We start from the raw sequence: 27414 nt of genomic DNA on the forward strand, positions 1-27414 counted from the left end.
TGTTGTGGTGTACTTTTTAATTGTATTCTTGGTTGTTCCTATGCTCACCACTAGATGTCAGGGTTTTGATCTCGTCTTGGGACTGACAGGAAAGCCACCCCTATAGCACAGTGACCTATGGGACATTCCCCACCTTGTGTCTAGCCTGCCACCCTAGTTCAATGATGATGTCCCCAAACTGACAGCTTCAGTCATTTATTTTTCTTTTTAAGTGTCACGTAGTGTGCTAAATGTGATTGTTTTTATGTGAAAAAGTATGTATCTTATACAGCCCTTGAATTGATAGGTATTATGTAACCAGAATACACTAAAATGCAAGCTATAAATTTACTGAAAATAGCCCTGGCTGGTGTGGCCCAGTGGATTGAGTGCCAGCCTGCGAACCAAAGGGTCACCTGTTCGATTCCCAGTCAGGGCACATGCCTGGGTTGTGGGCTAGGTCTCTAGTAGTGGGGTACATGAGAGGCAACCACACATTGATGTTTTTTTCCCTCTCTTTCTCCCTCCTTCCCCTCTCTCTAAAAATAAATAAAATCTTAAAAAGTATATCTTGAAAATATACAAATTAACCAAACATAATAAATAAATGTTACTTATACCTTCATAAGAGTACCTGCCAAGAATTTCTGGAGTAGATATTGTTACTGCTCTTTAACTGGTGACATAGTACATTTCATTGCATTCCTTTAACTCAGAAGTTTAAGCATAATATTATATACATATCTCAGACTTCAGGCTCCATGGAGGCAGGGTAGGTTTTCTCTGTTAGTTGCTATATTCACAGTTGCTGGCACACAGACGGGGCTCAGTAGATGTTGAACAAATTAGTGAACACATCTCTCCTCTTCCTATTTGCTGACATAGGGCAGATGGTATGGAATTGCTTCTAGCATCTTCAATAAAGGTTTCTGCTGCCTCAGAATTAGCAAATGAAACTATCCGTAGACTGCACCTCTGCTCTCAACAACACATATTTCTGCCGAACAATGCTGTTCCCTCCGCAGAGGGAGTTGTCTGGAATAGGGCTGCTGTTGTCTGTCTTGTCCAGCAACCCAGAACCATCTGTACTGATTTTGAAGGACTGTTTGCGTCAGAATCTCTCAGAACCCTGCTAGCTAGAATGTCATTCCAGAACCTGGTTTTTAAAAAGGGCTGTTATAATGCTCCATGTTCATTTAAGTGCATCTTAGCATCTTATTATTGAAAGAAATTGTTTCTAGCAGATGTGTTCCTTAAGTCCAGGTGTGCTGCCCTCCCAGTTCTGGCATGATGTGTGACAGGTCCTGGGGGACAAGGGGGGAGCATGGAGACACTGTCACCCTCCAGGGCCTGGGGGACAGTGAGGTGGACTGCTTTCCTAACTCCTTGCCTCAAATCAAGATCCCCGGTTTACACATGCCACCTCCCCCAGCCTCTTCATGTCTTTGCACATCCTCATTGTGAATCAACGGGTGTTCAAATCCATGAAGCTGATGGCACCATCAGGACCCCACTGCAAGGCTTTGTGCTCTGCTTACATGCTTTGCAGTCTAAAGTCTGGTTCCTTGGACGGCCTTCTGGTGAACATTAAACCGTGAGAACACTTCATAGTCTCTTACACTGGAGCTGGACGTGCTCTGTTTCTTTACACTTTGCATTTTCTCAGTTTTCTATCATAAACACATTTTTATAATTTAAAAAGATTTTCCAAGAAATAAAACATGGTGGATGAATCTCTGCATTATGCTAAATAAAAGAAGCCAGACACAAAAGGCCACATAATGCCCAATTCCATTTACTTAAAATTCTAGACAGTGCAGAAGTGTAGGGACCGGAGAGCAGAGAGTGGTTGCCTGGGGTTGCGTGGGGGAACCAGGGAGCAGAGGGGCAAAGGGGCCTTTGGGGAGACAGACTGTTCAAAACGGGTCTGCGGGGCAAGTCGCTCCAGCAGCGCCCCTTCTCACAGACTCATCAGACCAGGCGCTTGGGCCTGGGTGAATTTCGTGGTGTGTGAATTACACCTGAAAGCTTTAGAAATGTGTGCATTCTCCCAGAACGCCGTGAGAAGATTCACCACTTAGAGTTGTTGCTCTGTGAGAGCGCGCCCGGGTGGTTCTGGACAGGCCCGCGCCTCCCCCGTGGAAGAGCTCGCGTCTCCAGTCGCGGACGGAAGCTGACACTCCACGTGGCTGTTGTGCCGGCGCCGCGAGCGAGCAGCGGGGTGCAGAAAGGGTTTCTCATTGGTGCCACCTGCAGACCGAAGAGTAGCGCCTGGCCATTTGAGGAGGCTCTGGACAGCGACACAATGACCAGAACAGAGGTCAGCGGGGCGGACTGAAGGCGGCCACCGCCGCGAAGCAGCAGAGGCTGGGCGTGCTCCGCGGCCGGGAGCTGAGCAGCCGGCGCCGCGATGGAGAAGTTTCAGGCCGCGATGTTGCTAGGGAGCGTCGGAGACGCTCTCGGGTACCGGAACGCCCGCAAGGAGAACAGCGCCGCAGGCGCGAAGCTCCAGGAGGAGCTGCGGCAGCTCGGGGGGCTGGACCACCTCGCACTCTCGCCGGAGAAATGGCCTGTGAGTGACAACACCATCATGCACTTGGCGACGGCCAGGGCCCTCACCACCGGTAAGGCGCGGCCCCTGTGCCCCTTGGGGTGTCGCTGACCCCGAGTTCTTGCCTAAGCACCGGGGTTTGGAGGCGAGGCGGCCTCTCGGCCACAGTGTCGCCCGGTGCCAGTGCTGAAAGTGGCAATTTAATATACACCCGTGTCCCTCAGCAAATCTACATGCCACAGATTAGGTTTCTCACGTCTTCTTTCTGGGCGGCAGTATTATTTCAATCTGCTTATCTTCAGAGTCAGTTTCTTAAACAGTGACTTTTCGTTCGTCCGTGAAATATTCGCTGCGCCCAGCCCTCTGTCCCCGGATTTAAATTCAGTTAAATCTCTCACTTTGGGGCTGTTTGGGTGAGGGCTCGACTTTTCACTGCAGGTAGTAAGCCTTCGTCTGAATTCATTTCAAACGAATATAAAGTATTAAGCCAGTTTGGAAATTTGGACAAATTAAGATAATATTGTTTGGGGATAACATCTAAACTCTGATGAATTAGGGTTAAAATGCCAGCTACCGAAATATGATTTTAGGTTGGATGGTTGCTTATACATAAATATTTCCTAAGAAAATGCTACAAAATTGGTTGAATTTGGGAAATGGGGAAACAAAGTGTCTTGAAATATTCTTTAAATAGCAAGTTGACTTTAGGATCAACAAGTTTTTACATGGATTTCAGACAGACATGTATAAGTATGCAGCACAATTTTCCCACGAGTTTCTTGCTTGTTAAAAATCTGTGTTAATAGTATGTTGCTGCAAAATTAAAATCTGAGGGCGACTCTTAAATCAATGAAATCTCACTTGTGAGCTTATCTCGCCGTTCCAAGTGTCTGTAGGAGCATGCTCAGTTTAGTTCTGCGGTCATCGTGCAAGAATGTCATCTACGTTGTGACCGGTTCCTAAATAGCTAGGGACAGAGCTAAAGCACCATAGATAAGATAAAGTGTCACAGGGTGTTGAAAATGGCGAAGCCTCTTTCTGAGGCCACACGGCTAGGACATCCAAATATTTCCTGCCTGATGCTTTCAGGAAGATCCCCACGGGTTTTGTGTTCGCCAGGGCTAAATAGCATCCCAGCGGCCCAAAGCAGCATTGCCTACGGCCCAGGAACCTGCTGGAGAGCGTGGCCCCAAACAAAACCATGGCTCGTTTTAGCTGACACAGCGGGTCGTCACTCTTAGACTTTGCTTCCTATTTTTCTGTCTGATGGATTCCATGTGCACGCAGTCCACACGTCCTGTCTGTCTGTGTTCGCCCTCATCTCCTTTAGCTCGTTAGTAAGTTTTTGTGAATGGCAGCATCCACGACATGTCTCTGTCCTGTGTGGTTACCCCTAGGACAGTACCCAGCACAGGGTGGGGCACTCCTGACCTTAATGTGCTCTCTGAGGTTAGATGGAGTCAAGTCCTCTTGGCAGACATAGGACCTAATCCACCCTCAACGTGAAATGTATGCATTTAAGAGGATTGTGGATTTGGAGTCATTGTTTTTAAAGAGGAAGATGAGTTGCCTCTACGTGACCACAGCCACCAGCTGTGGGAAGCGTGTAATTGCTATACCTGGCAGAACCCTCTGGCCCATGGGTCACCAGAGGGAACTCAGGAAGAGTGCCACCTTGCCCTGCAGCTCAGTTGGTTAGAGTGCTGTCCCCATACGCCAAGGTTGCGGCTTTGATCCCCGGTCAGGGCACACACAAGAATCAACCGGTGAGTGCATAAATAAGTGGAAGCCCCTCTAAAATCAGTAAATTAAAAGAAGAAGAAGAAGAAGACAGATGCTGCCTTGAATCATACTCCTCCAAAAACTCAAGCAAGGATATTTTTTTCAATTCATAAAAATCTAAGTTGAAATTTAATTTAGGGTTAGTTTTCAAACAGTCCATTTTTTTTTCTTTAAGTAACAAATTGGAGCCTGTAGAAGGGACCTCTGAGCTAACTCCAATGTGGCACCAATGATGTGCCAGGCATTGTTCTAACTTCACATCATTCTACCATCATCTAATCTTCGCATCTCCCAAAGGCTGGAGGCATTATTGTGGTTTCACGGATAAGGGAGCTGACTCATGGACAGGTTAAATAACTTTCACTATGCTACACAGCCGAGTGAGTGTCAGATTAGGGCCTGGAACCCAAACAAACTGGCCCCAGTGCCCATGTTCTTACACACTGTCCCCACCACCTGAGGCCACTGGACATGCAAATACTTCAAGGATCCCAATGAATAGTGGTTTGTCAACATGTTTTTCAAAGAGAGGCAACTTTTCACAAAGTGGAACTACATCTTGGCATACTTAGGCAATTTCACTAATAAGTGCCTACGCTGATAAACTGTGTAGCTGTGTGGTCTGCTGGCCCACCGTTCTGCCAAACCGTGTAGCTGTGTGGTCTGCTGGCCCACCGTTCTGCTACAGAGTGAGTGTGATGAGCAAGGTCAGGTGCAGCCTGTGTGACGTCCTCCTATTGGCTGTGTCTCTGAAAAGGGCAGTGGTAAATGAAAGCAGATACTGACTAGATACAGGAAGTAGCTAATACCCCACAAAATAGGAGGGTAATCCAGTGCACACAGTTTATGAGCAAAGAACTCATTCAACACACGTTTACCAAAGGCTCCCTTGTGTGTGTGGTCCTGTGCTCACCACCCAAAGATGGCGGGCTTCCCTTTAGGGGCTCTGGCGCATGGCATTCTTAGTTCTCCACCACTTCTCACCAGAAAACCATGCTCCTTCTCTGAGCCTTACTGCCGGCTGCTGATCCCTCCGTTGTAGGTTGTGTGAAGATTCACTGGGACAGCAGAAGTTATTATGGGAAGATGGCTCGTGGAAATATAGTTAGTCAGTCTTGTCACAATGTCTTATGCATCTGACGGCCAGCAGCTCCAACAGTCACAGCTGAGCAAAGTCGCCCTGTCTCTGCTGCTGTGGGAGGGGGATGAGGGAGAGGGAGTGTCAGCCCACCGGGGGCAGCGGCAAATGCCACCTGTGTGTCCATGACCGGTAGGGGAACAAGGGGCCTGACCCAAGTATGAGCAGACGAGGCCCATCCAGACTCAGCTCTTCACTTCTCTCTCTCCGTCACTGTCTCCCTGATAACAACATTTTGAAAAGTCGACATTTTTCTTACAAAGTAGCTTGATATTGGCACTGTGACTTTTCTTTATCACGAGATTAGTTGGGAGACTTACAGGTGATTTTACAAGCTGATTTGTCATTAGAAGCCTGGGTAGGTAAGTTAGAGAAGAAATTAACCGTGTTACACAGTGTGGAGAAATTCAGGTGAGAGGGTCCAAGGCTCTGCAGCTTTGAAAGATCTGTTTCTACTTTGAATTCTAACCTGAAACCAGCATAAGGCTTGGAGTTGCCATTTGGTTTTTAAGGAGTATTTTTTCCTTAATAAAAGGATGGGATTCCAGAATAAAAGGAATTATTTTTGGAGACCCTGGAAGGGGCAGGCTCATTAACCCTGGATTGAGTCACAAAAGGCTGTTTGTAACAGCAGTGCCAGCAACAGGCCCGGACACATCCCAGAGGCTCACACCTCCCAGCTAGAGGTTACTCATATTCCAGCAGGGTCACCCATGGAACACCCCCCATGTCACCAGCAGAACTCATTCCTCCCAGTCAAGGTCTTCCCACAGCCCCTCTGTCCAGAAGGGGCAACGCAGAGTATGTCCAGTACAGGAACAGTGGGCCGGGCCTCGTGGGACTCCCCTGGCTATGCCGAGATCGAAGAACAGGGACAAAGGGACTTAGAGCCACTCTTTTACCAGGTCCTATATCAAGAGGGTCACGACTCTTGGCTATGAGGGTGCCACCTGCTAGAACCACTGCCAGGACTGAGCCTTTCATCCTGGAGCAGGGAGGGGTTTGCCAAGCGAAGTTCTGATCTTTCTCACCCCTCTGTGTTGGGACCCCAGCTCTGACGCGGCCTAACGAAGGCTGTGGTTAGGCCATGGGAAGGTCAGTGGGTTTTGATGCCAACAGTGCTCCACTGCCTGCTCTGAGCCCAGGGTGGCCAATAGCTGGTCTCTCACCCCTCCCCTGCACCTCCCCAAAGATGGGGAATCCACCACCAAAGGGAGGAGGGGCAGTAGCTGGCTCCTGATGGGGCCTGCAGTGCAGTATTTAGCACAGACAAGTTGTCGGGACCTGTGAGCTGCATCGGCATGGGCACCCTGAACCTGCCTGCCTCGCCTAGCACAGCAGCCCCTCCGCTGTCCCAGTCCCACTCTCCCATATCACCAAGCACCTTGGATGCCAATTTTGGAGGGTGTGTGGCTTCTACTCACCATGCTGTGGATTAATTTAGTGGCAAAAATGCTCAGGCTCTGCAATCAAAATTCATCTACCAGCTCTGGCCTTGGGCAAGTCACATAACCTCACTATTTATCTGGAAAAATAACAGTATGACAAATAATAGTCTGGCCATGTCATGAGAGGACTTCATGAGATCATCCAAGGTGTAGTGCCGGGCAGATGGCAGGCAGCCTGTGCGCATTGGCCCCTCTGTCCTTTGTGACCTGTGATCTTCGAGGGACTTGAGGCCACACTTGTGTCCAGGACACCTTCACACAGTGGGGAATGCAATTTGCATTGGAACAATGCCAGGGGAGCGTTGGCAGCTTCAACGGTGTGAGAAGAGAGAATAACAGGTGGGAGAGACTTGGCTTCCCGTGCCTTAGCCATGGGTCCTTAAAAGCCCAAGGGATGGGCAGATTTCGGTCATCTGTCCTCATGTGGACGGAACTGATGGCAGTGTACGAGCATTGTGGGCTTTTTCCTAGATTCTCTGTGTAACTAGAACAGGAAGCACAACCGCAAACTGTAAAGTCTGGAATTGAGGTGCAATCTGAAGCAAATTGTCTGCATGTTAAAGATGGATCACTAAAATCCTCCTCCTCTCTCACTGACTTGGAAACGTAATGCTTGCTGTCACTTCTCTTGTCACTGCTGGGTTGGGGGTTAGGAGGCAGGCACCCCTCCCCCTCCCCAGATGCCCCTAATGCTCCCTCTGACCCTGCTTCCCCTTCCCTCCTCAGACTACTGGTGTCTGGACGACCTGTACCGGGAGATGGTGAAGCACTATGTGGAAGTCCTCGAGAAGCTTCCAGAACATCGAGCAGACCCAGCTACCATTGAAGGCTGCTCACAGCTGAAGCCGGATAACTATCTCCTTGCCTGGCACACGCCTTTCAACGAGAAGGGTAAGGGAAGGCTTGCTTTTCCCTCTAAAGCCACATGCTAGGAAACTACCATGGGACACTAACCCACATGTCTTCCCACTGACGGGCCGCCTCGCAGGCTTGTGTGAGTTGAGAGGAATTTGCCAGGATTTGTAGGGCAATGTGCTGCCTGGAGAGCCGGCTTGCAGCACGGAGGCCATTGAGAGGACACCAGCTTCCCAGGAGTTTGTCACCAATCCCTGGTGTATTTTAAGAGATAATTTCCACTGCTTTCCCTTTAAATTTGTAAAACAAAAAACTGCCAGAATGTCAGGGAAAACATACACCACCTGCATACATGTCAGTCTCCATGATAATTTCATGGGTTTATGGATAATGTATTTAGATAACCACAGTCTCTGCCTCCAGGGTCTCAGCTCCTGGGGGTCCGGACCTGCCTCTCTGGGTTTATGCTAAAGATAGGACCTGCCCCCTCTGGGTTTATGCTGAAGGTGGGACCTGCCCCCTCTGGGTTTATGCTGAAGGATGACATCCAATCAAATAAAGTCAACAATAAAAAGAAAAGTCAATAAATCAAAATTGATGGAACCTGACAGTGGTTAGAATGATCAGACAAGGATATAAGGTAGTATGTATTCTAAAGGGGTAGGGGGAAGTAAGGGAAGGGTCTAGTCAAGGAACATGTATGGATGACCCATGGACATGGACAACAGGGTGAGGGTTGACTATGGGGGGGCGCAGTTCTGGGGCAGGGGCAGGAGAGGGGAGAGCAATGGGGGGAAAACTGGGACAACTGTAATAAAACAACAGTAAAATTTACAAAAATAGTATATATTCTAAATTTCAAAAAGTTACGTAGAGACATGGAGGTGTAAAACAGACCTAAATTACATTTCTATAGAGAAACATTAAAATGTCTAAGTTTAAAAATACATTGGCTGAGATGAACAGTTTAGACATTCATAAGAAAAGATTAGTAAGCTTGAGGGCACAGCAAAAATACTATCCAAAATGGGACACACAGAGAAAAAAGAACCCAAAAATATCAAAAGAACACTAGCGAGCCATGGGACAACTTAAAGCGACCTAATATACCTGTAACTGGAGCCCTTAACAGAGAGAAGGGGAACAAAGAAAACAAAGATTTCAAGAAATAGGGGACAAATATTTCCAAATTTGATGAAAACTGGAAACTCACAGATCCAAGAAACTCAATAAATTCCAAGCCAAAAAAAACAAAAACAAAAAACCCCGCGAAGAAAACTACACCAAGGCATATAGCCGTCAAATCACTCAAAACTGATAACGTCGGTACAGACAGTCACAGCAAGGTAAGGACTATAGCAGCTTTCTTCTCAGAAGCAACATAAAGAGAACATAGCAAGCAATGTCATTCCAGTGTGGAAATAAATAATTTCAACCTAAATTCTACCCCCGGAAAAAAGATCTTTCAGAACCAAGGCCTAGTAGCCTTCTTCAGGTGAGCAACAACTGAAGGATTCATCACCAGCAGAGTCACCCCACCAGGAACACTAACGGAAGTCATGCAGGCAGAAGGGGGGAAACAGCCCAGGAAAATAGGGACCTACACAAAGGCATGGAGATAGATGGAAATAGTAACTACGTGAGATTATTTAACTTGTTATTAAATGTCTTTAAACGAAAATTGACTTTAACAAATCATAACAATGTACTGCAAGGTTTATAAATTACATACGAGCAAATGTATGACACAGGGCAAAGGCTGGGAGTGGAAGGACAGAGGTGTTCAATCGTAAGGAGGTATACAAGGTGTGAAGTGATACAAAATCACGTGCAGACAGACTGTACTAGGTTAACGATCTATACTATAAGCCCAAAGCAACCACTAAAATGACAAAATAGTTATAATTAGTAAGCCAACAAAAGATTTGAAAGAATCATTTTAACAGTATTTGCTGGGGATGCAGCCACCATGAGATCGGCTTGCCCAGTCAGTGCCCCTGAGCTGGAACATCTCCCTCTGTGGACACCAGGTGTGGAGCTGTCACTCAACCTCAGAGTCCTCTCTTCAATAAGTCTTCCCCTGTTCTGGGTTCTCAGTGAACTTCCCATACTGCTTAAGCATGAGCGTCATACGGCACACAACCAGCCCCACAGGTGCATCTGCCCTGTGGGGAGAGAGGAGGTCTTCACCTGCAGCACAAGGGAGCCTTGGCTTCAGGAGGGACCCACCAGCCCTGGGAGACCAGAGCATGCTACTAACTCGGACCTTGCTATGTGGCTTCTGCTTTCTGTGAGGGAAGCCTTGCTCCAACCCATGCCCATGTGGTCAAAGTCATGCCTGGTGACTCTGAACCTGTAGAAGGCACAGCGGGAGGAGGACAGTTAAGAGCCTCCTTCTGGGGGTGGCACTGTTGTGGTCTTTGCCATCCTCCACACGGTGGGAACCTTTACCTGGGATTGGTAGCTGAACCTTCTTGCTCAATAATATTCAATACAAAAAAATTCAGAAAAGAGAGAAAGGGCTACAACTAACAGATAGAACAAAGAGAAAATAAATAACAAGATGATAGACTTAAAACCAACCGAATCGCTAATCACATCAAAAGTAAATAGTCTAAAAATCCCAAATAAAAGGCAGATTGGAGGGGATAAAGAAGCATGTCCCAGCTATATGCCACTTATAAGAAATGTACGTTAGCCCTGGCTGGCATGGCTCAATGGATTGGGTGCCAGCCTGTAAACCAAAGGGTCACTGGTTCAATTCCCAGTCAGGGCACATGCCTGGGTTGTGGGCCAGGCTCCCTGGTGCAGGGCACCAGGGCATGCAAGAGGCAACCACACGTTGATGTTTCTCTCTCTTTCTCCCTCCCTTCCCCTCTCTCTAAATAAATAAAATCTTTAAAAAAAAATATGTTAAAAAATAAGAAATGTACTTTAAATATATAGACACAAATTGGTTACACAGAAAAAGATATATCATGTAACATTAACCAAAGGAAAGCTGGAATGACTCTACTAATAAAGTAAATTTTGGAGGGAAAACAAAGGCAATTTCATCATAACAAATGCATTCATTCATCAGGAAGACATAACCTACCTAAATGTGTATGTATCTAATAATAAACTTTCAAAATACACAAAGCAAAAACTGATAGAGTTGCATGGAGAAACAGACAAACCCGCAATTATAGGCAGCGATTTTAATATTCAGAACTCAGACCAGTGACTTCCATTTTCACCTCAAGAAACTAGAAAAAGAAGAGCACAATAAACCCAAAGAAAACAGAAGAAAGGAAATAATAAAGATCAGGGTGAAAATCAATGCCACAGAAAACATAGAAAAACAACAGAGAAACTCAACAAAACCAAAAGCTTGTTGTTTAGGATAAAAAAATGTGTAATTCTGAGGTTTGAGTCAAAATGGAAGTGTAGGTAGAAACACTTCACTTCATCGCACAACCAAAAGAAGGATAACAACCAATTTAAAAACAATAAACAACAAGAACTGCCAGAAGAGCAAACTGCATGGAACTCTGACAGCCAAGGACTTAAAGAAACATTCATTCAGACAGGTAGGGGGTGAGAGATGGGCAGCCTGGCGGATAAGGCAGCAGACCCCACAGGTGAGGAGGGGCTGGCTCATCTGGAAATGAAGGCTCGGAACCTCTAGTGGTAATATACTGTAGGGGTTGTGAAGGCAGGAGAAACTCCCAGTCTCACAGGAGTGTTCATTGGAAAGTGGAGCTAGAGCGGATCCACCTGCATTATTACCTCTCTGACCCCTCCCCAACAATGCAGCCAAGAGAGTTGCCCCGACCTAGCCAATACCCAAGGCTCCACCCCTTTTTAACAGGTGCACCACAACAAAGAAATATGGCCAAATGAAAGAACACATCAAAACTCCAGAAAAAGAGCTAAATGACGAGGAGGTAACAACCTATGTAATGCAGAGTTCAAAACATGTAATCAGGATGCTCACAGAATTGATTCAGCTGGGTCGCAAAATGAAGAAAGAAATGAAGGCTATACAAAATAAAATAAAGGAAAATATACAGGGAACCAAAAGTGAAGGGAAGGAAACCAGGACTCAAATCAACTATCTGGAACAAAATGAAGAAATAAATGTCCAACTGGAACAAAATGAAGAAACAAAAATTCAAAAAAATAAGGAAAGACTTCGGAACCTCTGGGACAACTTTAAATGTTCCAACATCAAATCATAGGGGTGCCAGAAAGAGAAGAGGAAGAGCAAGAAACTGAGAACTTACTTGAACAAATAATGAAGGAAAACTTCCCCAACCTGGTGAAGGAAATAGACTTCCAGGAAGTCCAGGAAGCCCAGAGAGTCCCAAAGAAATTGGACACAAGGAGGAACACACCAAGACACATCATCATTAAGTTACCCAAGATTAAAGAGAAGGAGAGAATCTTCAAAGCAGCAAGAAGAAAGGAGACAGTTGCCTACAAAGGAATTCCCATAAGACTCTCAGCTGATTTCTCAAAAGAAACCTTTCAGGCAAGAAGGGGCTGGAAAGTATTTGGAGTCATGAAAGGCAAGGACCTACATCCAAGATTACTCTATCCAGCAAAGCTATCATTTAGAATGGAAGAGCAGATAAAGTGCTTCCCAGATAAGGTCAAGTTAAAGGAGTTCATCACCACCAAGCCATTATTATATGAAATGTTAAAGGGACTTATCTAAGAAAAAGAAGAAGATCAAAACTATGAACAGTAAAATGACAACAATCTCATAACTATGAACAACTGAACCTAAAAAACAAAACAAAAACTAAGCAAACAACTAAAACAGAATCACAGTAATGAAGATCACATGGAGGGTTGTCAGTGGGGAGGTGGAGGGGGAGAATGGGAGGGAAAAGGCACAGGGAATAAGAAGCATAATTGGTAGGCATGAAAATAGACAGGGGGTGGTTAAGAATAGTAAAGGAAATAGAGAAGCCAGAGAACTCTTATGTATGATGCATGGACATGAACTAAGGGGGTGTGGAATGCTGGACGGTGGGGGGTTGCAGGGCAGAGGCAGGGGTAAAGGGAGAAAAAAATTGGGACAACTGTAATAGCATAATCAATAAAATACACTTTTAAAAAAATGTATAGTCTTCTAGCCAGATGGTCTGGAAAAAGAGAGGAAGACACAAATTACCAGTATCAACAATAAAAGAAGTGGCATCCCTACATATTCTACAGAAATTAAAGGAAAATAAAGGAACATTAACATTTTTTATGCTAATAAATTTAACAACCTAGGTGAATATGCAAACTACCAAAGGGCACTCAAGAGCAAATGGATCACCTAAATTGCCTTCTATCCGTGAAATAAATTACAAAGAAAGCTCCAGACCCAGATGGCCTCACTGAGGAATTGTACCAAACAGCTAAAAAAGAAATAATAACAATTGTACACAACTCTTTCAGGAAATTAAAGAGGACAGATACTTCCCAGATTCATTCTTCTGCTCTCCAGAATTCTGTTAAAAGAATGAAAAAGCAAGCCACATATTGGGAGAAAATATTTGCAAAACATATATCTGATAAAGGGTTTGAATCCTGAGTGTGTAACGAAGTCTTAAAACTTAATAGGAAGAAAACAAACAACCCAACACAAAAATGGGAGAACCAGTTAAATGAACACTTCACCAAAGAAGGTGTATGGATGGCAAATAGGTGCATGAAAACATGCTCACCATCCTCAGTCACAACAAAAATGCACATCGAAACTGCAATGAGATACCACTACATACCTAAGAGAATGGCTGAAATCAGAAAGACTGACCCTAGCAAATCTGGTCAAGGGTGTGGAGGGGCTGCTGGTGGGATGTAGGAGGGCACGTCCACTTTGGAAGCCTGTTTGTCAGTTTTTAAAAAGTTAAACATTCCCCCACCATGTGAGCTAGATGTCCCACTCTGACGTAATTACCCAAGAGAAAAGAAAGCATATGGCCACACAAAGATTTGGTTATGAGTGTTCAGAGCATCTTATTTGTAATTGCTCCAAACCGGAAACAAGCCAAATGTTCATCAGCAGGCAAATGGATAAATCAGTGTGGTGCATCCATACATTGGAGCTCTATTCAGGAAAAAAAAAAAAAAAAAGGAGTCAGCTATTGATACACGACAACAGCGTATCTCAAAATAGTTATACTGAGTGAAAGAAGTCAGGAAAAAAGTCCATTCTGTATGACTCCATTTCTATAAATTTACAGAAAATGCAAGCTGATTTGCAGTACCAGATCAGTGGTTAGCGGAGACTGCAGGAGAGGCACGGGAAAACTTTGGGGGGTAATGGATATGTTCACTATTTTTAGGTACTGGTTACATGGGTATATCATGTGTCAAAACTTATCAACTTGCATACTTTAATTATGTGCAGGTTGATTATGTGTCAATTATAACTCAATGAAGCTGTTTTAAAAAGAGAAAATATACATGACTGAAAGCATACTGTGTGTACAATTGTGTCTTCCACATTTTTCACAGTAAAAGCACATTATGAGCACTTCCTCTTATCAAAAATTCTGTTTTTAATGACTAAATACCATGCCAATGTATTTAGAAATTTACAACATATTTACAATATATTTAATCTCTTTCTTTGTGAGGCATAGGGACAGTTTGCCTATTCTTCATTCAGTTAAATGACACTATAATAAGCATGTTGTTACATAACTTTTATACCTTTTTTGGATTATTCATGAAACCTGGATTGCCAGAAGTGGAGTTATTGGAGCAAAAGACTGAAATCGAGTACTTCATGTTCCACGTAGGGTCAGGATTTGGAGCTGCCACCAAAGCGATGTGCATCGGCATGCGGTACTGGAAGCCGGAACGGCTGGAGACCCTCACCGAAGTCAGCATCGAGTGTGGCCGGATGACACACAACCACCCCACAGGTAACGCTGGTGTCGGGACGGGGCCTGTGGAGTACTTCTCTGCCCACAGGACTAGACTGGAATCTTACGTGATCACATTCCGCTTGGTTTGCTTGTGGTGGCAGACTTGGGTTTTTAAATCTCCAGTTCTACTTAAATTCTGTTTTCAAGCTAAAAATGGGACTGGCAATAAGTGTGGTGATTTGGAGAGGGTAGGAAAAGCACCAGTTGCCCAAACAAAGCTGAAATCTGGGTTGAAGTCATGGGAGCTAGCACTTACGTTATGTTGTCAACACGGGAGGCAGCCCAGGGGAAAGGTTCCCTTGCTGCTGTGAGCTGCACCTGGGGCCAGGGCTCGGGGCCAGACAGACCACTCAGTGGCTGTGTGAGCTGGACCAAGTCCCTTAACGGCCCTGTGCCTTCATTTGCTCACCTGTAACGGAGATGATTATGGTGATAGGAACACTGCCCACTTATTCTGTATATGGGGATAAAGTGAATAGAATAATAAAACCTCTTAGCACGTGCTCACCGCACGGTGTGCACGGTGGGGCCAGCTGCATTCCAGGATCCCCCAGCCGATGTCCACCACACAGAGGGAGGGCAGGTGGGACGGCCCCAGAGCCTGACTGTGAGAAAGGCATTCAGCTCCTAATGTTAAAAAAAGAATGACTTGAAACTCATGTACCTGTGACCTGCCCTTAATCACGGCGATGTGGGTGATGTGCCCCAGCCCCACCCAGGCAGAGATCCAGAGGCTGCCAGCTGCTCTCTGGTGACTGTTCTCCTCTTTCAAGGTCGCCTTTAGGGGCTACCCCGTGTCTTCCTGGAAAGCACTCTTCTGTGGGTGCAAACTCTAGCGGGTGATGTAACCCCTGATGAGTGCATGTGGCAAAATATGCTGATGAGTTCACCAAAGGTGGTAACAGGCTAAGCTGTAACTTCCACAAATAAGTTGGTTAGACTTTTAAAGTTTACGCAGGAAAGCATAAAATTCAACCAGTTGGCAATATCTTGGAGGGTTGAAAAGAAGTTAACCCTGGACATCTAACTAACTGGTTCGACTAGAGGTGAATTAAACATAGAAAAACCTTCAAACATGAGAATGTTGAACATTTGGAAACAATGCAATGAATATGAGAATCTGGGTTGAGCATTTAAACTCTAAATTATATGGGCTAATTATATGGGCTATATGTATGGGCTAATATATTACCCACTCTTATTAAAGAAATGTTATTTTACATGTTTAATAGCTAAGCCACTTACATATTTCTAGGAGGATGACTGAAAATGTTTTAAGGGTTTGATTGTACACAATTAACACCAGGATGTACATTTGAAGTCCACTCTCCTTTTCAATTTTTGAACCACCTTTGCCAGCAAGTGTTAACAATTTTAATTACAGTGTGCGTTATCCTGCACTCTGGCGCTAAAACACTGCGTAAGAGGAGGTGGAGCAAGGGCGGCTGGTCAGGGCAGTAACTGAACCCTGGGTTGAGACCTAGATGCTTACGCCCTGCCATCGAAATGATCCATAACTGATGCCTTGAGGAGTGGCCATAGAGCCACCAAGAGTGTCTTAGTGAGATGGCAGTGCCCTTTCTCTGGTGGGCACAGTCTTTGCGTGACCATTACTGTGAGCATTTGTCTGTGGTTAGAAAAATCTGTCAAGATGCGAGTTGTACCTCTTTGTGCAGAGAGGAAAGAAGGTCGAAATGCATGGAGCAGTCGCCCATGGTCCTACATCTGCAACACTCATTCCAGAGCAGGGGTGCGGCCCAAGTGCCATTGTTGTCCCTGTCTCCCCACCGCCCTCCAGGCTTCCTCGGGTCTCTATGCACAGCCCTGTTTGCATCTTACGCCATACAAGGAAAGCCGCTGGAGCAGTGGGGGAGAGACATGATGAAGACGGTCCCACTGGCTGAAGAATATTGTAAGAAGACCATCCGGCACATGGCAGGTGAGCCTGGCTGCCTCTCCTGCCACACTCGCTCGCACTGGCACCTAGAAAGAGTTTGTTCTCAATTCACACTCAGAGCAAATTTGGACAGACCCCGCTCCCAAAGAAGTCAAGGTCATTTGCCCCACGGTGAAACCAAGAGCACCCCCAAAGGGTCTGTGTGAGCAGGAGGACCCCACAAAGAAGGCCTGAAATAACACCTGCTTAGGAGGGCCCCAGATGTGCAGAGAGAACCACAGGGGGGCCAGGAAGAGCGGGGTGCATACAGCAGATCCTTCAACTCTGTGTTTCCTTCAATGTCACTTCGTTAAAACATTGAAGACATGCTGTTAGGAACTTAACTCTTATTTATATCAATTAGCCTGTAGTAAAACTGATTTCCTTATACGTCATTTCACTTAAAGTCACAGAACCTATTGAGGATGTTAAGGGGGGACTTACTGTACCTAGATTTAATTTTCCAAATTGTCCTTAAGTAGCCCATTTTTCGGAGAGCGATGAGGAATGCCAACCCTGCTCTGGGAACCTAATGGACAGTTGTGCCTAACCCAGGAGACTTAAGTCTCCCACAAAAAGGCCAGATGGAGAGGCCTGTGCCCACTGGTGACATTAACTCCCAGGAAGCTCTCTCTGTCCCAGCTGCCCCCAAACTTGTCATCAAATGATTCACTCTTTTTGGCCATGAGTGAGGTCAACCCAGCCAAAAGCAGCCAATCCAGCAAAGGCCCTAGGGGATCATGGTGCTAGTGGCGTTCTGGCCGGGCAGTGGAGGGGCCTCTGAGCTCCTCTTGGCCTGCACCCCTGTCCCCATTGCATCCCCGAGGGCGAGCAGGTGCAATACTAGGAAATCCAGGGCGGCTGACCCACAGAGGGACGTGCGCTGCATGAGGACAGCAGACAGCTGCATGCAGCCTTCGATGGTCTGAAATTGTGGAGGACAATTAGAGAATAAATTACCCAAGTTGTCCTGGAGGAGAGGGAGTTGAAGGATCTGAATGTGGAAGCAGGGTTGAATTTTCAGAAAGCTCGAGGCTAAAGTCTTAAAACGTAAAACCAGCAAATCACTTTACTGTTGTCCTCCAAGCTGTGGGTACTACATTCTAGAATGCCTTGTGCAAAGCTTCTAGAATAACTTTTTAAGGAGACTTTTGCATTTACATCTGCCTGGACCTAGTGCTGGAAAACTCTTCTCCACAAGGTCCCTGTTCCGATGAGAAATGAGAAACCTCGGTGTTCACAGCAAATTTCAGGTGTCCCTAAGCAGTGATCCCTCTGGAAACTAATTATAGAACCTGAGTGACAGCACACTATTTTCATTGGGGTTAAGTCATTGTTACCTCTGGGTTCTGTCCAGCCCGGAGGAGTTTGATCTGGGACTATTGGGTTAGTCATCTCCCTCACCCAGTGGGTCACCTTAGTGTGAAAGAGACAGGTGAATAATGTTAGTGTGTGAAACTACACAGTTACTGCTTATTCACATTATATTAATAAACATTTCCCCAGAACTCTAGTATCAAAATGGGTTTCCCCTGTGTTTTCTAAGGACAAATAGTCAAAGATGTTTCATGAACAAAAAATAGGGAGGAGAGTCATATGTCTGATAATTTTGAGACTTCGTTCTTTCTGTTTAATTTTAAATTTGTTTAACTCGGAGTTTTATAAACCTCTATGGCAGAACCTTTTTTTAATTTATTTTTTATTATTTTTAATTTTTATTTTTTAATATATTTTATTGATTATGTTATTACAGTTGTCCCAATTTTCTCCCTTCCCTCTAGCAAGGCCCCCCTTAGTTCATGTCCATGGGTCGAGCACATTCATTTTTGGCTTCTCCATTTCCTATACTATTCTTATCCTCCCCTGTCTATTTGGTACCTACCAATTTGTACTTCTTAATCCCTGTACCTTTTCTCCCATTCTCACCCTTCCCCCTCCCACTGATAACCCTCCATGTGATCTTCATTTCTGTGATTCTGTTCCTGTTCTGCTTGTTTGCTTAGTTTGTTTTTTAGGTTCAGTTGTTGATAATTGTGAGTTTGTTGTCATCTTATTGTTCATATTTTTGATCATCTTCTTTTTCTTAGATAAGTCCCTTTAACATTTCATATTATAAGGACTTGGTGGTGATGAACTCCTTTAACATGACCTTATCTGGGAAGCACTTTATCTGCCCTTCCATTCTAAATGATAGCTTTGCTGGATAGAGTAATCTTGGATGTAGGTCCTTGCCTTTCATGACTTCAAATACTTCTTTCCAGCCCCTTCTTGCCTGCAAAGTACCTTTTGAGAAATCAGCTGAGAGTCTTATGGGAACTCCTTTGTGGGTAACTGTCTCCTTTCTCTTGCTGCATTTAAGATTCTCTCTTTATCTTTCACCTTTGGCATTTTAATTATGATGTGTCTTAGTTTGGTCCTCTTCGGATCCCACTTGTTTGGGAGTCTCTGAACTTCCTGGATTTGTATGTCTATTTCCTTCACCAAATTAGGGAAGTTTTCTTTCATTATTTTTTCAAATAAGTTTTCAATTTTTTCCTCTTCTTCTCCTTCTGGCAGGACTATGATTGGGATGTTGGTACATTTGGAGACATCCCAGGGGCTCCTTATTCTATTCTTGTTTTTTTTATTCTTTTTTCTTCTTGTTGTTTTGATTAAATGCTTTTTACTTCCTTGTTGATTCCCAGGAGATTTTTCTTTATTTCACTTAATGCAACCTTCATTTCTGCCTGTGTCTTCTTTATGCTGTTGCAGTACCCAGTGTTTTCCTTGAGCATCCTGACAACCGTTGTTTTGAACTCTGCATCTGACAGGTTGCTTATCTCCATTTCATTTCGTTCTTTTCCTGGAGTTTTGTTTTGTTCTTTCATTTGGGCCATATTTCTTTATCTCCTTAGTTTGGCAGCTTCCCAGTCTTTGTTTCTGCATATTAGGTAGAGCTGCTATAACTCCATGTCTTAGTAGCAGGGCATATGGTAGAAAAGGCACCTACCTGTAAATTGTGTGGGGCAGAGCCTTACATAGTCGCCAGGGTAGGGGTTGGGGCAATCCCTTTCACCGCTTTATAGCTCTGTGTGGGGGAGGGCTCAGAGAAGGAACAATGCCGCTGCTTGGCTTCTGGAGATTGGCAGGGAAAAAGTTTTCTCCTGGCACTAGCCCCCTTGCCAGTCACTTCACTTTCTCCCCTTCTCCCCATATGCCACTTGTGCCCTTCCAGCTGTTGCTGGTGCTGAATCTCAGAGGGGGTGGGTCCTAAGTCTTTGTGGGCCCTTTAAGAGGAATCTCTTGATAATCATGCAGTTTCTTCCACCACTGCAACCACCACTAGTTTTTACAGCCACAAGTTATGGGGACTTATCTTCCTGGCACTAGAACACTGGGCTGGGTGGTCTGGTCTGGGATCACTTGTTCCCAGGGATCACTTGTATCCCCCTGCCAATTTTTATCCACCACACATGAATGCGGGACCACCCACTCTGCCGCATCTCCACACCTCTCTGCGCCTCTCTGCCTCTCTGTCCCTCCTACCAGTGGCTTCTTTAAATCCTTGGTTGTCAGACTTGCATACAGCTTGATTTTCTGATAAATCGGAGTGATATTTGTTTTGTAGTCTAGTTGTAATTTTTGCTGTAGTTGTGCATGGAGGTGAAGCATGTTTACCTACACCTCCATCTTGACCAGAAGTTAATTTTTTATTTTTAATTACAGTTGACTTCAATATTATTTTATATTAGTTTCAGGTTATAGCACAGTGATTAGCATCTATATAATTTAAGAAGGGGTCCCCCCCAATAAGTCTAGTACCCACCTGGCACCATACATAGTTGTTACAATATTATCGACTGTGTTCTCTAAAATGTACTTTACATCCCTGTGACTCTTCTATAACTACCCATTCATATTTCTTCCCCCTCCCCATTTGTACTTCTTAATCCTGTTTTAACAAAACACCTAAATCATACCGAAAAATAATATTCTGTAGAACACCCCCAAGAAGTATTCTTCTGGGGCCTTCTGATTAGTCTATGACAACATTCGCAGTCAGGACAACTAGCAAATTAGTTCCATGTTTCTGTGTTTGAACATCTACTTCCAAAGCTGACTGGTCATTTGCTTGGGAAAGAGGCTAAGTCTGAGCTTGCACTCACACCCTGGGTGAGCTGTCTGTTAGAATTACAGGTCTCTGCAGGACTAATGGGATCTGTGAATTCCGGTCCCTGCCCTGTTGCTTCTGTCTTTCACTTTTAATCTTATTTCACTGAAACAGACCTTAAATGCGCCTGTCTTTAGTTTTGTAAAACAGAGTCATTGCCCTGACTGGTGTGGCTCAGTGGGTTGGGTGTCATCCCGCAAACCAAAAGGTTACCAGTTCCATTCCCAGGCAGGGCACATGCCTGGGTTTCAGGCAAGGCCCCCGGTTGGGGGCATGCGAGAGGCAACTGATTGATGTTTCTCTTGCACATTGATGTTTTTCCCCCTCACTTTCTCTCTCATTTCCTCACTCTCTAAAAATAAATATGTAAGATATTTTTCAATTATGTTTATCTTTTTAAATATATTTTATTGATTATGCTATTACAATTGTCCCATTTCCCCCCCCTTTATCCATCTCTGCTCTGCCACCCCCCTCCCACCCACATCACTGCCCCCTTAGTTTGTGTCCATGGGTTGTGCATATAGTTCTTTGGCTTCTCCATTTCCTATACTATTCTTATCCTCCCCTGTCTATTTTGTATCTACCATTTATGCTTCTTATTCCCTGTACCTTTCCCCCCATTCTCTCCTCCCCCTCCCCGCTGATAACCCTCCATGTGATCTTCATTTCTGTGATTCTGTTCCTGTTCTACTTGTTTGCTTAGTCTGTTTGGGGGGGGGGTTAGGTTTGGTTGTTGATAGTTGTGAGTTTGTTGTCATTTTACTGTTCATAGTTTTGATCTTCTTCTTTTTCTTAGATAAGTCCCTTTAACATTTCATATAAGGGCTTGGTGGTAATGAACTCCTTTAACATGACCTTATCTGGGAAGCACTTTATCTGCCCTTCCATTCTAAATGATAGCTTTGCTGAATAGAGTAATCTTGGATGTAGGTCCTTGCCTTTCATGACTCCAAATACTTTCCAGCCCCTTCTTGCCTGAAAGGTTTCTTTTGAGAAATCAGCTGAGAGTCTTATGGGAACCCCTTTGTAGGTAACTCTTTCCTTTTCTGTTTGCTTTTAAGATTCTCTTCCTACCTTTAATCTTGGGTAATGTAATTATGGTGTGCCTTGGTGTGTGTCTCCTTGGGTCCAACTTCTTTGGGACTCTGAGCTTCCCAGGCTTCCCAGGAGTCTATTACCAGATTGGGGAAGTTCTCCATTATTTTTTCAAATAAGTTTTCAATTTCTTGCTCTTCTTCTCCTTCTGGCACCCCTATGATTCAGATGTTGGAATATTTAAAGTTGTCCTGGAGATTTCTAAGCCTCTCCTCATGTTTTTGAATTCTTGTTTCTTCATTATGTCCTGGTTGCATATTTATTTCTTCCTTCTGTTCCAAACCATAGAAACCTTGAGTTCTGGCTTCCTTCCCATCACTGTTGGTTCCCTGTACGTTTTCCTTTATTTCACTTTTCATAGCCTTCACTTTTTTCTCTATTTTGCAACCATACTCAACCATTTTTGTGAGCATCCTGATTACCAGTGTTTTGAACTCTACATCTGGTATGTTGGCTGTCTCTTCATTGTTTAGTTGTATTTTAGGGGGAGCTTTGATATGTTCTTTCATTTGGGCCATATTTTTTGTCTCAGCATGCCTGTTACATAGTAAGGGGTGGAGCCTTAGGTATTTGCCAGGGCGGTGCAACCCACTTGGCTGCATGTGGCACTGTATGTGGGGGAGAGGTCCAAGAAGGAGCAATGCCACTTGCTTGGCTCTCTGCTGGCTTTCAGTCACTTCCTCACTACCCACAAGCAAATTGGGCTCTTCTGGTGCTGATTCCTGGGTGGGTGGGTTTATGTACGTTCCAGGATCCCGTGGGTCATTCCAAGGAACTCTTATGTGAAACTGGGAGTTTCTCCTGCTGCTGAACCTCCCACAGATTTTTTCAGTCAGGGGTTTTGAGGCTTTATTTCCCAGTGCTGGAGCCCTGGGTTGTGTGGTCTGTCTCTCTCCCCAGTTGTTCCTCCCAGTTTATCCACATGCAAGCGTGGGACTGCCCACTCCACCAGCCTCCACCTCAATGGGAGTCCTCTATGCCCAGCTGCCTGTCCCCACCCCTCCTACCAGTCTGGATGAATGTTTCTTTAACTCCTTGGTTGTCGGACTTCCATACAGTTTGATTTTCTGGCAGTTCTGGCTGTTTTTTGTTTTTAAATTTGTTGTTGTTTTTCTTTTGGTTGTGCAAGGAGGCAGAGTGTATCTACCTACACCTCCACCTTGGCTGGAAGTCCTCAGTAAGATCTTCTTTTTCAAAAAGGAGTCATGCCACTGCTTCCGAGGGCCTGTAATTCCCACAGCAACCTGGAATGTCCTCCCAGGACCCATCCCAGGCACTTCCTCCTGTCCCTGTGGTTAGAAGGGTTTCCCTCTGCAACCAATGACCACCCAGCCCCTCTCTGGTCATTCCTCCATTCCTCCGCTCCCCAACCACAAACAGACACATTGGAATCTGTGGTTCCTCTTGAGTCAGTTGGTTTCCTCCGGCCTTCCTGGCCACTTAACTGTTCTACTCAGTTGGCATCCTGGGCATCCAATGGAGCCATGGTCCTACTTGCTATCAAGAAGGACAAGGTCATGTGTCCCACCAAAGTGAGGGACAATGAAGCCATTATGACTTCCCAGGTGCTCTAAGACTCACAGCACTGTCTCCTATCCTGTGCCAGCAAGTTTAACTGCTACTCCAGACTCATCTCTGAGTCATCATCCTCTTCACTAAATGATGTCAGAAAATTCGCTTTGATACCTCTGGGCTCTGGATGTCCAGCTGGCAATCAGGAATAGTAAAATGTCTTCTCTCCCTACCTTGCAGGCAGTGTTGAATTAATATACAGGTTTAGAATTTCCTAAGAATGCTCTGAAAAATATTGCAATTGCTACCTTAGTTCAGGACATAGTTAAGCACTTCTTTGAATTGTTCCATTCCCCCTTCCATCTTCCTTGCTATTATTTCAAAGCAGCCACACATATAAGCATGTTTTAATTTCCAGAGCAGTCAGTGAGGCCAGGTGCCAGGTTTTCCCCATCTCCGTGGTGGATAAAAGGTGTTGCTCTCTATGTGCTGTTCCCTCCTGCTCACTGCCCACAATGTTCTTGAGCCCAGTCCCTGGGCCCTGGGCCACACTCCTCACTCCCAGCCCCCACACGCCAGCTGATGGCCATCCCATCCTGCCCACCCTGTTCTCTACATTTAGAGTACCAGGAGCACTGGTTTTACTTTGAAGCAAAATGGCAGTTTTACTTGGAGGAGAGAAAAATTAGTGAAGAGACTGAAAGCAAAGCCACCTTTCCTGACCATTATGATGCAGAGGAGAGAGACAAGGTAAGCCTTGTTGTGGCAGCAGGGGACCAGCAGCTCTTCCAGGTCCACGCCCGGAAGCCACCCTGCACCTGGACTGTGTTATTGCCTTCCAAGCCCTGTGTCTAGTGGGGCTGCCCCTAGCAGTAAAGATGGGCTGAGGGGGCAGCTGCATGTGGGAGGGACCATGGAAGATGTCACTGTCCCTCAGCCCGACTCAGACTGAATGTCACCTGAATGTGGTGTCATAACAGCCCCATCACAGCACTCTCAATCCCTTCACCAGCTCTATCTCTTCGCATAGACCTTCTGGGCACCTGACACGCTGCCATGTGCTTGTTTGTGTGAGGAATGTCTGTCTCCGAATGGCTGGGATGTGAGAGCCATGAGAAGTGAGCTTTCCTGTTCACTGTCCGTGCCAGCCCCGGGGCAGTGCCTGCACACAGCTGGTGTTCCATAAGTGCACAGTGGGTGAACGAACAGTGTCCCCTGACAGACCTGGGAGCTTGTGTTCTAACACAAACTGGCGTGGTCCTACTTTTGACCCACGCTCTGACCCATGGCTCTTTCTTCAGACCTACAGGAAATGGAGCTCAGAAGGTCGAGGGGGCCGACGGGGCCATGATGCCCCCATGATTGCCTACGATGCTCTCTTAGGAGCCAGGAACAACTGGACGGAGCTCTGCCATCGGGCCATGTTTCATGGAGGTGATATTTCCTTCTTTAATGGCTCTGGACTTCCAGGAGGCCAGCACCTGCTTCTCATGCCAAAGCACCCTGTCAGGATGCCCAAGGCTTTAGGCATCGGGGACCTCCAGAATGTAGGTCCTTCTGTGAGTGGGGGGCCCTGGCCCCAGTATACTTGTGCATGGATATTCCAGACTGCAGGCAGGTCATGCGGCACTGCTTCAGGTGGGCCTGTGACTCTGAGCTTGGAAAGAATGTAGTGTTTGGGGTCACTGAGGTGGAGTGCCCCTCTCTTCCATGGCTGCTGCTTGAAGAGCACACAGATTCCACTGGTGCTGGCCTTGCAGAGTTCTGATCTCTGTGATTATCACCTCGTTCATCCCTCTGCAGACCCTGTTCACAGAGAAGTTGCACTTTAGAACCAGGTGGTGCTAGATTTGAATCCAGTCCAGGCCTGTCTCTCTGTGAAGGAAGAGGGTAAGACCCGACTCACAGGGTTGTTGAAGCCGCTCAGTACGTGGTGCCAGGAGTACACCCCTGTGCTCCTTGCTACAGCACCCTGGTGTTCTTTGCTACAGGGGAGGCTGACCTCCCTCCTGGTGCCTGTTTTCTCCTGTAAGTGTAAAGAAGATGCCATGTTTATGTTACCTCCTGGTGGGCGTGGATTCCACCAATATTAGAGTGACTGTTGTCAGAGCAGAGTGCTCTTCCTGGTGCTGAGATGGTTGAGATGTTAGTGCTTCCTTCAGGCCAACAGGGAGCCTTCTTCAAGAGCGTGGGAGACCCCACCGGGGGAGGAGGAGCCCAGGAGAGAGCAATGGGAGCCAAGGGCAGCAGGGTGGCCGTAAGCATGGGAGGAGGGGACCTTCAAGGTGGCACAGTGATGCACCCAGCCCAGGTCCCTTAGCTGAGAGCAGGAGCAGGGGCATGCAGGAATCTTTGTGAGGTGCTTGTGAGGGAGCCTGGCGTGACTCTGGCCACCCTGGAGAGCCTGGAGGGGAGGACTCTCAGGAATGCCGTCCCCACGGGAGGTGGTCTCCCTGAGCACCCAGCCCCTGGACGACAAAGCCATCTGCACACTCTGTGTGTTGTCAGAGTGTTTGAGGAGGGAGGAAAGGGAGACACCTGTCTTCTTAACTGGGGACAGCAAAAGCCACCAGGGCCCATATGGTGTTGCCCAGAGCAAAACTGGGGTTTGGCATGGGGGAGGTGAGGAAGGCTGGGAAAACACTGGCACTGCCTGCTGGAGAGTGACCAGACCAGTAGAGTCTCTAAGGCGGGCCCTTGGCAAGGAGGCCCTGGTTAGTGTCAAGTTCACGGTGATGCACCCTTTCCCCCTCTGTTGTTGGGATCCCTGAGGACCTGTGTTTCCATTCCAGGTGAGAGTGGGGCCACAGGGACCATCGCGGGCTGCCTGTTCGGATTGCTCTACGGCCTGGATGCTGTTCCCAAGGGCCTGTACCAGGAGCTGGAGAACAAGGAGGAGCTGGTGCACCTGGGCGAAGCTCTTCACCGCCTGTCCACAGAGGAGAAGTAAAGCCATTTCCCTTTCCAGGGAGCCCATTCTACCTCTGGGTGCCCCAGGGGAGTCCACATGCAGCTCACCAGACTCTCAGCTCACTGAGAATCCATGCCTAATCAACCATGCTTTATAAAATACATTGTTTGTCCTAGAAAAATATTTTCTATCCAGACCCAAATCTAGTGCATTGTTGAGGTCACGCTGGATTTGCTACCTTCAGACCTCCACATACAGTGGTTACAAATAGTGTCTTGGACAATTGGTGTATTTTATCCTCGCATAACTAATGCTATTTGCTCATTCACTTCAACTAACCACAGGGCTCTGCTCAGAAGGGCCTCCTCCCTCTGCAGAAACTCCCATCACTGTCTGTTTCTAGCTCTTAGATATGCATTTCAGTCACTGCCACCACCCCCTCGGCCATGCCCGCTGCTCCGGGTGTGTGCTGCACGTGCGTCCTCACTGCCCCATGTCCCCTTCAGAAGAGCAGTCAGTCCTGGCACCTTCCGGATGCAGCCAAAAGCACCGCATTTAACCTGCCAGCCTACGTTTTTAATCACACTAGATCTTTAAAGCCAACCTTTGGAACAACTAAGTGAGGAAAGCAGGCAATAAAGGGGTCTTGTGCCGGCACCGCACCTCCCTCCTCTGTGGTCTGCAGCTGTCACACTTGCACGGGTCAGGGGCACATTGCAGCGAGGGCCAGCGGCCACTCCCCTCCGGTTCGCTGAGAAGGAGACAGAGCTATTCCCTGTGGCCAATGTCCCTCTCTCTGAGAATCTGAAAAAGAGAACACTTGCTCTTGTTAAAAATAACCTTGGACACTATCTTTTCAAAGTAGCATCTGGTGTGAATAAAACAGCAGTTGGTGACTGATGTTTAACATGTCGCTTTGGCAGCTTAGCTGGGCTTATCTTGTCGATGGGAGCATTCTCTTCACTGAAAGCTTGCCTCTGAGCACAGCCAGGCTTGGTCTCTGAGCTCTTGGGACGCCAGTACGCTGGGAAGTTTGCTGATGCTCACAAACACTCAGGTGTTGAGGCTTCCTGGGATCACCTGGCCCCCGCCCCCGAAGGCACCCTTACTCCCCTTCCTGGTCACCCCTGGTGTCGTGGG

General features: G+C 46.2%; 1 protein-coding gene across 1 annotated transcript; it reads left to right on the forward strand.

The window, feature by feature from the left end:
- The first annotated feature begins 1771 nt into the window (after nucleotides 1-1771).
- ADPRHL1 (ADP-ribosylhydrolase like 1) lies at nucleotides 1772-27176 on the forward strand. Its single transcript, XM_024578979.4, has 7 exons — nucleotides 1772-2603; nucleotides 7625-7789; nucleotides 14539-14664; nucleotides 16466-16606; nucleotides 23986-24113; nucleotides 24665-24797; nucleotides 26156-27176. The coding sequence occupies exons 1-7, from the start codon at nucleotides 2390-2392 to the stop codon at nucleotides 26311-26313; spliced, it is 1065 nt and encodes a 354-aa protein (XP_024434747.2). The 5' UTR covers nucleotides 1772-2389; the 3' UTR covers nucleotides 26314-27176.
- Nucleotides 27177-27414: the final 238 nt, after the last annotated feature.

This window comes from Desmodus rotundus, chromosome 13 (assembly GCF_022682495.2).
Source record: "Desmodus rotundus isolate HL8 chromosome 13, HLdesRot8A.1, whole genome shotgun sequence".
Taxonomy (NCBI): Eukaryota; Metazoa; Chordata; class Mammalia; order Chiroptera; family Phyllostomidae; genus Desmodus; species Desmodus rotundus.